Raw genomic sequence first — 10,800 nt, 5'->3', positions numbered from 1 at the left:
CGTGACCTCTTGATTGTGTATGATTCCTCCCGCTCTGACGGCGTCTGATTGAATCGAAGCGTTCCGATGACGTTTTCCCGATAACAGTTTGATGAACGTCGACCTTCTTCCCTCCCCTGTAGCTCGCGCGTCGCTCGGACCGCAGTGAGGAGCCTGAAATACCCCGTTAAGCTCCTTATGACGGTCTGCGGCTTTCTTCCTCTTCCCCTGGAGAGAGGCCCACGCTGACCTCTGACCTCTGACCTCTGGGAGCGGCGTGGACGACGGGGCGCCACGAGGGGGACGATGTGAGCCGAAACGATGCTTTCACCCGACGGTTTACGCGAATTTCTGATTTCAATCAGCTGACGTTCGAACTGACTTGAAAACAGACAAATGCCGGACCACCACGACCCCCCTCTGGGCACGAGAAGGTGACCTTTAAACGCCCTTCCCCGACCCTCCCCGACCCCAGTGCCTTCATCTTTACAAATTAATGCTGACATTTATTTCAAGGAACATGTCGAATATTCATACGATTTATGTTCGATGAAGACGAGCTGCCTTACACACTGGACTGTTGGACTTCGATGTTTCACGCAGAACAAACATCAGAGCTGCAACAAACACACTTTATGTCAATAATGAACCAATAACTTTTAGATAAAAGGTTGAGTGGAAAACGGCTCAGCTGCAGCAGACGTCATGTAGAAAATAAACTCTTATTTTTAGCTGTAACGCGTTTTCTGACACCTGGTGGTCAGACACGGTACTGCACCTGAAGGCCCTGCAGCTCGTGGTCATGTCCGCAGCCGCTTGGATGTGAGGCGCGCACACGGTGCATGGCCAACATGGCGGTTGGTAAGGTGACCTTTACCAAGGCAGAGCGGGAGAAGCTGGCCAAGGTCCTCTGGCTGCTGAACTGGATCTCCGTGGTGACGGGAGCCATCCTCCTGAGCCTGGGCGTCTTCCTCAAAGTAGAGATTCAGAAATGGCAGGAAGTGATGTCAGAGCAGGGGATCCTCTACGTGCCGCACACGCTGATCACCACGGGCCTGGCGGCGTGCTGCATCAACTTCCTCGGTGGGAAGATCTGCCTGGACTGCGCCGACCCCAACAAGTTCCTGCGCTGGAAGCTGGTGATGATGCCATACGTGGTCTGCACCTTCTTCTTCACCTCCTGCGTCCTGGTGGGGGCGCTCATGTGCTACAGCATCCGCGGTCAGCTAGAGGAGTCCCTGTTCCTGGGCCTGAGGAACGCAATGCGCTACTACAAGGACACGGACACACCGGGCCGCTGCTACCTGAAGAGAACCCTGGACATGCTGCAGATCCAGCTCCAGTGCTGTGGGAACGCCGGGTACCGGGACTGGTTCCAGATCCAGTGGATCAGCAGCCGCTACCTGGACATGACCAGCAGCGCCGTGGTGGAGTAAGTGGAGCAGAGCCATCAAATTCTAGTAAAGGTTTTAGTAGAGTCCATCAGGTTCTAGTATGGGGTCCATCCAATTCTAGTACAGTCCCTCAGATTCCAGTAGAGTCCATCAGACTAGTAGAATCCATTGCATTCTAGTAGCACATCAGGTTCTACTAGAGTCCATAAGTTTGTAGTTGAGTCCATCAGGTTCTACTACAGTCCATCAGGTTCTAGTTGAGTCCATCAGGTTCTAGTAGAGTCCATCAGGTTCCAGTTGAGTCCATCTGGTTCTAGTAGAGTCCATCTGGTTCTAGTAGAGTCCATCAGGTTCTAGTAGAGTCCAACAGGTTATAGTTGAGTCCATCAGGTTCTAGTAGAGTCCATCAGGCTCTAGTATGGGGTCCATCCAATTCTAGTACAGTCCCTCAGATTCTAGTAGAGTCCATCAGACTAGTAGAATCCATTGCATTCTAGTAGCACATCAGGTTCTACTAGAGTCCATCAGGTTCTAGTTGAGTCCATCTGGTTCTAGTTGAGTCCATCAGGTTCTACTAGACTCCATCAGGTTCTAGTTGAGTCCATCTGGTTTTAGTAGAGTTCGTCTGGTTCTAGTAGAGTTCATCAGGTTCTAGTAGAGTCCAACAGGTTCTAGTTGAGTCCATCAAGTTCTAGTAGAGTCCAACAGGTTCTAGTATAGTCCAACAGGTTCTAGTGCAGTCCCTCAGATTCTAGAAGAGTCCATCAGGTTCTAATAGAACCCATTGAGATTACAGTAGAGTCCATCAGGTTCTGGTTGAGTCCATCAGGTTCTCGTAGAGTCCATCAGGTTCTAGTTGAGTCCATCTGGTTCTAGTTGAGTCCATCTGGTTCTAGTATGGGGTCCATCCAATTCTAGTACAGTCCCTCAGATTCTAGAAGAGTCCATCAGGTTCTAGTAGAGTCCATCAGGTTCTACTAGAGTCCATTAGGGTCTGGTTGAGTCCATCAGGTTCTAGCAGAGTCCATCAGGTTCTAGTTGAGTCCTTCTGGTTCTAGTTGAGTCCATCAGGTTCTAGTAGGGTCCATCAGGTTCTAGTTGAGTCCATCAGGTTCTAGGTGAGTCCATCTGGTTCTAGTAGAGTCCATCAAGTTCTAGTTGAGTCCATCAGGTTGTAGTTGAGTCCATCAGGTTCTAGTTAAGTCCATCAGGTTCTAGTAGAGTCCATCTGGTTCTAGTAGAGTCCATCAAGTTCTAGTTGAGTACATCTGGTTCTAGTTGAGTCCATCTGGTTCTAGTATGGGGTCCATCCAATTCTAGTACAGTCCCTCAGATTCTAGAAGAGTCCATCAGGTTCTAGTAGAGTCCATCAGGTTCTACTAGAGTCCATTAGGGTCTGGTTGAGTCCATCAGGTTCTAGCAGAGTCCATCAGGTTCTAGTTGAGTCCTTCTGGTTCTAGTTGAGTCCATCAGGTTCTAGTAGGGTCCATCAGGTTCTAGTTGAGTCCATCAGGTTCTAGGTGAGTCCATCTGGTTCTAGTAGAGTCCATCAAGTTCTAGTTGAGTCCATCAGGTTGTAGTTGAGTCCATCAGGTTCTAGTTAAGTCCATCAGGTTCTAGTAGAGTCCACCAAGTTCTAGTTGAGTCCATCAGGTTGTAGTTGAGTCCATGAAGTTCTAGTTGAGTCCATGAGGTTCTAGTAGAGTCCACCAGGTTCTGGGGAATCCGGCTCCATACTGTTGGATCTACACTCATATGCAGCCTGATTCTCCAAATAACGAATCACTTCACATCGTTAGTTTGTCGATTACCTCTTCTCTCTGTCGCTATGACAACCTTTATATATTATACATCATATGTATCTATGACATCACGTCACACAAGCCGGGCCTCAACTCGTACTTCCCTCAGTACTCTGACATGTCAATACTCCTGTCAGGGGTGACGTTTGTCAGCAGACAGTAAACAGTCTTCAGATTGAGGCCAGCGGTCCACTGAAGTTAAGCCTGGAAGCAACTGGGGGTCAAAGGTCAGGGGATTAATTAGGATTAGCCGCAGGGTTCAGCTCCGGGTGAAATAACTTCATCTAACCTGAGACAATGGAGACGGTATCGTGTCGCCATCAGACTTCGGGGTTGCGTCGTAAAAAGTAAAAGGTGATGAGGCTTCCTGTTATTGAGCCCTCGTAAAAAAAAAAAAAATCGCCCGAAGCTTGAAGAGGTTCAACTGTAACTTTAACAATCAATAATCAAAAATCGTTCTCGGCCACTTCCTGTTCCCTCCCTTGCAGCCGCCTGAGGAGTAACGTGGAGGGGAAGTACCTGATGGACGGCGTTCCCTTCAGCTGCTGCAGCACCTTCTCGCCTCGTCCCTGCATCCAGCAGCAGCTCAGCAACACCTCCGCCCACTTCAACTACAACCAGCAGCAGCAGCAGCTCAACCTCTGGAGGAGGGGCTGCCGGCAGGCGCTGCTGGACCACTACACCGGCATCATGCAGTCCATCGGGCTCACCGTGCTCCTCATCTGGCTCTTCGAGGTACTGCGGCGTTTCAGTGTCCGCAGAGAGAAAAAGGAAACAGGAAACGGTCTTTGATCTGCGCTGAACACACTCTGTCCTTCTTGTCCCACCAGCTGCTGGTTCTGACGGGCGTCCGTTACCTGCAGACAGCCATGGAGAACGTTCTGCGGCTGGGCGACCCGGACTTGGAGTCAGACGGTTGGATCCTGGAGAACAGCCTCGCGGAAACGGCCCGGTCCAACTTCAACATCATCAAGAACCTGGGGAAGTGCTACCAGGTCGATGATGACCCCAACATCAATGTGCCGACTGCCACTGCCGAGCAGGAGGTCCCGTCCCGGCGGGTCCGGATCCCCGTGACCGGTCAGTGAGCCGGGACATTGGAGACCTCGAGTGAAGCTGTGACGATGTCCGGACCGCCGGCAGGTCTGCCGGACCGCCGGTTTAACCACAGTCTGGAAAACATCAGCGTACGGTGGTTGCTAGAGTTTTGAGGAAGGTGGAAGGTTTCGTATTAGAGAATTAAATTTACAGACAAAACCGTGAAAACGCCATTTGAAGATGTCATGAAACTTGATGTGGACTTTTCGGTGTCTAATTGAGCTTTTAAAAGGTATGAATGTTAACAACGTTGACAGGACGTAAACGATGACAGGACGTAAACGATGACAGGACGTAAACAGGACGTAAACGTTGACAGGACGTAAATGATGACAGGACGTTGACAGGACGTAAATGTTGACAGGACGTAAACGTTGACAGGATGTAAACGTTGACAGGACGTAAATGTTGACAGGACGTAAACAGGACGTAAACGATGACAGGACGTTGACAGGACGTAAATGTTGACAGGACGTAAACGTTGACAGGACGTAAATGTTGACAGGACGTAAACGTTGACAGGACGTAAACAGGACGTAAACGATGACAGGACATAAACGACGACAGGATGTAAATGTTGACAGGACGTAAATGTTGACAGGACGTAAACAGGACGTAAACGATGACAGGACGTAAACGTTGACAGGACGTAAACGTTGACAGGACGTAAACGATGACAGGACGTAAATGTTGACAGGACGTAAACGTTGACAGGACGTAAACAGGACGTAAACGATGACAGGACGTAAACAATGACAGGACGTAAACGTTAACAGGACGTAAACGATGACAGGACGTAAACGTTGACAGGACGTAAACGTTGACAGGACGTAAACGATGACAGGACGTAAATGTTGACAGGACGTAAACGTTGACAGGACGTAAACAGGACGTAAACGATGACAGGACGTAAACAATGACAGGACGTAAACGTTAACAGGACGTAAACGTTGACAGGACGTAAACGTAAACAGGACGTAAACGATGACAGGACGTAAACCTTTGGTCCAGTTTCAGGTCCACGGTGAAATCACAAACGGTAACGTCACCAGCGGTCACGTTAACGTGAGGAACCCGGGTGCTGATGTCGATCCAGAGACGACACTCTGAATTCTTCCTCATGAAGGTTGTTGCTTCCTGCTTCTCCGTGTGCATCGCTGTGCCGCGTTCAACAGGAACTCTCTCTGGACTTATCGATCAACCCTCGAACGTCGCCAGAAGTTCACCAGAAACAACCTTTGTGTTCGAAGATCCTTTCAATCCGACAGCAGAGGAAAAGGAAAGTATTGCTGAACTGGTCTGAACTGGTTTCTCTGTAAAATATTGATGCCTTCATCTGTCTGCACTTCTTCTTCCTCTGCTTTTCTCTGGAATGTTTTCTACTGAGCTTTATGTTGTAACAAGACGTGTAGCCGTTAGCTTGAAAAGACCGGCAGCAGGAGGAAACTGTTAGCCTAGCTTAGCACTGAGACCAGAGGCAGGGGAAACTGGAAGCTTAGCTTAGCTTAAAGACTGGAAGCAGGGGGGGAAGTGTTAGCGAGGCTCCATCAGACAGGGTTTGTGCTGTGTCGGTACGTCACTGTGGTTTTGTCTCCCTGTGCTTTACTTTGATTTTTCTTTAATAAAGATCTGATCGTGTTTGGAACCTGTGGATGTGGGCGTGTCTGATTTGTGTTGATGAGCGTGGGCGTCGGACGGTGTACTAAACCAGTGAAGAGGGGCGACGAGAGGAAGAGAAAAAAAATTAAATAACTACTGTAAGGAAAAGAAAAAGAAAAAAATAAATAAAAATAAAATAAACAAAAAAACAGAATAACAGCATTACATAAAATCAATAAAAACATGAAGGTCAGAAAACTTAAATAAAATAATTCTTTTTTTTTTAATAAATCTGCAGCCTGAAACTGCCAGAGACGATAAAACAGGAGAATGTTCCTTTAAAGCAGGTGATGATGCTGCGTCAGTCCACTGGAGGGCGACAGAGAAGCACCGATTCTACAAGAGGCAGCAAAACTGAACTCCACCAGGCTGAGTAGTACTACTACTGTAGTACTAGTACTGACACAGTACCACTACTAACACAGTACTATTACTAACACAGTACTATTACTAACACAATACTACCATGTACTCAGTACTACTACTACTAACACAGTAATACTGGTACTAACAGTACTACTGATGCTAACACAGTATTACTACTACTACTACTACTACTACACAGTACTACACAGCACTACTAGTACTAGGCCTGCCACTACTGCAGTGTGTAGTACAACCATGTACTGATCATTATGAAGTACCTGTACTTCACTCCAGTACTTCCTCTGTGTACTTGTACTGCACTGATGAAGGAGCTTCGGTTCCATGTTACATACATGTAAACATGTCACTCTTCCTTCCTGTCACACGCGGCACTCAGCCAATCACAGCGCTCCTCCTCTCTGACCCGCAGGGAGACGGTTGTCACGGTGACGGCAACGTGGTCCCCACTGCCCCAGATTATTCAGCTCCTCCCCTCTTTTATTCCTTTGTTCAACCTCTCCTCCTCCTCCTCCTTTCTGCTCCTCCTCCTTCACCTCCTCCCTCTGTATATGTCCACTCATTCATCTCTCTTCCCTCCTTGTTTCCTTCCTCCTTTCCTCCTTCCTATATTCCTCCATCCATGTCTCCTTCCAGTCTTTCTGCTGTCCTTCCTTCTTATTCCTGACCTCGTTTCTGTCTGTCTGTCTGTCTGTCTGTCTGTCTTCCTTCCTTCCTTCCTTCCTTCCTACTGAGTGATATATCGGACACCTCCTGTTGTGTAACAGCAATCACAGGTCAGAGGTCAAGGTGTGCGTGTCATTAATCTGACAACCTCCAACTAGTTGTCGCGGAGACGAGAACATGTGACCGATGTGGGCGGAGCAATGCAAAAATACAATGTTGGGGAAAGGAAAGGAGGTACAGGAAGGAAACGAGGAGGAAGAAAAGGAAGGAAGGAGGCAGGAGAGGGGAAAAAATGTAGGTAAAGAAGAAGAAAAGAGGGAAGGAAATGAGGAAGAGGAGTTAAGGAGGTAAAAAAAAGAAAGAGACGAGGGAGCGAAGAAGGTGGGGAGAAGAAAGAAAGGAGAAAAGGAAAGGAGAGAGGAGGTGAGATAGGACAGAAAGAAGAGAGTCCTGGATGTCCTCAGTCTTGATCAGATGAGCAGTAATCTGCTCTATGATGGGAGGAGAGGGGGAGGTGTGTGTGTGTGTGTGTGTGTGTGTGTGTGTGTGTGTGTGTGTGTGTGTGTGTATGTGTGTGTGGGCGGATTATCTGGTTAGCTCTGTTAATCTTCAGTAAACAGAAAAGGTCCTGCAGCGTTGGGACGCGTCCTCGGACACAAACAAAGCTCATGTCAATTGGACTGGCAGCTGCGGTGAATCCCACTTCCTGTGTTCGGTCCAACAAGTACCGACCCAGTGTGATGTCACTGTGACGTCACCGTGTCCGTCGGTTCGATGTCTTCAGTCCGATATTTTAGCCGTCACCACCTTTGGGTCAAAAAGTGACCAAATACTTGGATGAGCGAGGGTGGCACCTGAGCGACTATGCCCCGCCCACCTGACTGCCCCCCCAGACCTGTCAATCAAACAGTATTTCAGGAGGGAACTCGATGCTTTTTGAACAGGAGTCTATCGGAGCCCCTGGTGGCCCTCAGTGGTATTACATTTAAAGGCTTCACTTTCAGACTACGAACCGTTTTATAAACAGTCTGATGTTCAACAACATTAGAGAAGTCGATTCAAGAAAAAAACAGACAGCTGAAGTCGTGATGACACTTCCTGCATCTTGGTAGCTGACGTCATGGTAACGAGGTGCCGTGGACTGAAAGTAAAGATGGCCGACATGACGGCTCCTCAACGTGACGCAAAAGTCCGTCAGAAATGTTGCGGCCATCTTGTTCGAGGCCCCGCCTCTGGCCCCGCCCTCCACACCGAGTTCAAAGCATAACCAGTATCTGATATGTAGCTAGCTAGCAATTATTGATCATGTTCACCGAGAAAGTGATCAGCGTCCTCGACCGTTGAACACGGTCAGCAGCTGGGCTACGTGAAGTTCAAGGGGTGTGGCCTCACATGTGGGAGGAGCATGAGGCAGTGGGTTGTATGATGTCACCAGAGCAAGATGGCAGCTAGAAAAGAAGCAGTGTTCAAATGTTTTCGGCAGGAAGTTCTGCTTTGTTCCTGAATGTTCCTTCAAAAAACATTGTGAAACATTTTAAGGATGAAATTACTTTGAGAATTCTTTGGAGAAAGTTGTTGTACCTTTAAAGGAACCACATCGACCTGCTGAGAACCTTACGAGAACATTGCATCATAGTCTCAGAACGTTTGCAGCTTGGGTTCTCTCTGTCTGTCTCTGTCCGTCTCTCTTGTTCATCTGTCCTCGTCTCCTGCTGAACAAAGCAGTCATGGCGTCCGGCTGCTGGTTGCCCGGTAACGCTGGTGTTTAACAGCTGCCAGCGGTCTTTGTTCAAAACACAGAAAACGTTATTTAACATGCAGCGCCACGACTCGAACACTCTGCCGGGCTGAATGAAGCTGTTGATGTCATCGCCACCACAGAAGTAAAAACACGTCCTAGTAGATTCAGAACGCCTTCATATAAACGTGTTGGAGCCGTGTTAGATTGATCGCTGTGAGGTTTGTGAGGTCATTTCTCTTCAGCGACCTGACGGAGGATCAATGTTCCTCAGACCAGATCATCAGGCTGACGTCTTCTGTTTATTGATCACCAATCAGTTCAAGTTTAATGGGAAGATGAGGACAGTAGGTGGACTGGCCCTTTAAAGAGTAAAAGAGGTGGACTGGCCCTTTAAAGAGTAAAAGGAGGCAGACTGGCCCTTTAAAGAGTAAAAGGAGGCAGACTGGCCCTTTAAACAGTAAAAGGAGGCAGACTGGCCCTTTAAAGAGTAAAAGGAGGCGGACTGGCCCTTTAACATCATCCGTTCTTGCCCTGCTGAAGCTGTCAGCCGGTCGGCCATGTTCGCTGTGCTGTGTTCAGGTTCTCGGTGAGGCGTTCGCTGACCTGCTGCCGCTGCACGTGAACCACGCCGCTCTGTTGACATCCTCAGCCAATCACGGAGGGAGGAGGCTGAGGAGGGCCGTGATTGGCCGTGGGGGGGAGTAGGGTGAGCTCACGTCGACGCTGCCGGCCGACGGCCCTGTGAGACGGGAGGTACGGGGTTTCCACGGCAACAGCCAGGACATGCGGGGTGAAAGCAGATACAAGGTTTTTTTCTGACCAGCAGAGGGGACACAGCCCACCTCCTCCTCCTCCTCCTCCTCTTCTCCTTCTCTTCCTCCTCTTCCTCCTCCACCTCCTCTTCCTCCACCACCTCCTCCTCCTCCTCCACCTTCTACATTTCCTCCTCCTCCTCCTCTCGTCCTTGTCGTTCTCTCTGTGTTCAGTCATGAATAAATGACACGGTTGGTGGTGTGTGTGTGTGTGGGGGGGGGGGGGGGGTGAGGGTGGGGGGATGCAGCCTCTCGACATGCTGATGGAGGATGGGGGAGGGGCAGCGCAGGGGTGGCGGAGGATCTGGTTTGTATTCAGCACTCAGCACCTGATCGTCCTCCTGTCGACACGGCAACGCACAATGTACACAACACGGGCCCCGCTGCATGCGCACACATCGCTGTGAGTTTGTGACATCACAGACTCGGGGAAGCGTGAGCAGCTCATTAGAGTCGGGCCTGTGTGTTAACGATCAAACAGTGAACCTTTCAAGGTCCAGTAGAACCCAGTAGAACCTCTGTACATCTACTGATTTCACTGGTTTTGTCCTGTGGAGGCTGACAGAAGTCCCTGCAGTCCGGCGGTTCTGTCTCCGTCTCCGGTCGGGTCCGGTCCGGTCGGGTCCAGCGGGTCGTCTGTGTCCATTAGAACCCACTGACCGATTTCAGTAGATTCTGTAAGCAGCAGCATGTTTCACAAGTTCACTACACTCCTTTATCTCTTTCTTTAACCAGCGTGTGATGTCAGAGCAGTGGGAGGAGCCCCTGATTGGCCCCGCCCCCCTGCCCCCTCCTGTGTGCTGACAGCTTTAATCCAGCAGATTATGTAATCTGAGAGTCTGCAGTGCACCGAAGTATGGCAACAGAGCCGGGACAAAAAACCCCGACTGAGGTCACGGAGGACAAAGACGGCCTCGCACCAGCGCTGTTCTCTCAGAACCTCGGTCCTGGACTGCGTTCTTATCTCTGGACCGGGTCCGGGTCTCGTACCAGTCGGTTGATCCCAGTAGATCTCTCTACAGGTCTGCTCGATGTCTCCAGACGTCCAGACCACTTCGGACCCGTGGTAGTTTCCTGCCGGTCCCAGTGGGAGTCCAGCTGGTCTGTGTTCTGGTCTAACCGGGTCTCACCGGTTCCCTTAACGCTCCAGTAGATCCTCCGGGGTTCAGTCGACGTCAGGTTTTTTGTGAAACCATCAAATATTAGAGGATCTCTCTAGGACCCAGTAGAACCCAGATTCAGGTGATGTACGGTATAAAGCCCAG

At 49.6% G+C, this 10,800-nt stretch overlaps 1 protein-coding gene across 1 annotated transcript; it reads left to right on the top strand.

Moving 5' to 3' along the window:
* The first annotated feature begins 790 nt into the window (after positions 1–790).
* Positions 791–5,242, top strand: LOC138212338 (photoreceptor outer segment membrane glycoprotein 2-like). Its single transcript, XM_069172656.1, has 3 exons — positions 791–1,411; positions 3,664–3,910; positions 4,006–5,242. Exons 1-3 carry the CDS (start codon positions 822–824, stop codon positions 4,261–4,263), a joined length of 1,095 nt encoding a protein of 364 aa, XP_069028757.1. The 5' UTR covers positions 791–821; the 3' UTR covers positions 4,264–5,242.
* The last annotated feature ends 5,558 nt before the right edge of the window (positions 5,243–10,800 follow it).

Source organism: Embiotoca jacksoni, unplaced genomic scaffold, assembly GCF_022577435.1.
Source record: "Embiotoca jacksoni isolate LCO1_2020_lvr unplaced genomic scaffold, fEmbJac1.0.p SCAF_54, whole genome shotgun sequence".
Lineage (NCBI taxonomy): Eukaryota > Metazoa > Chordata > Actinopteri > Embiotocidae > Embiotoca > Embiotoca jacksoni.
This window is presented reverse-complemented; position numbering and strand designations above follow the sequence as displayed.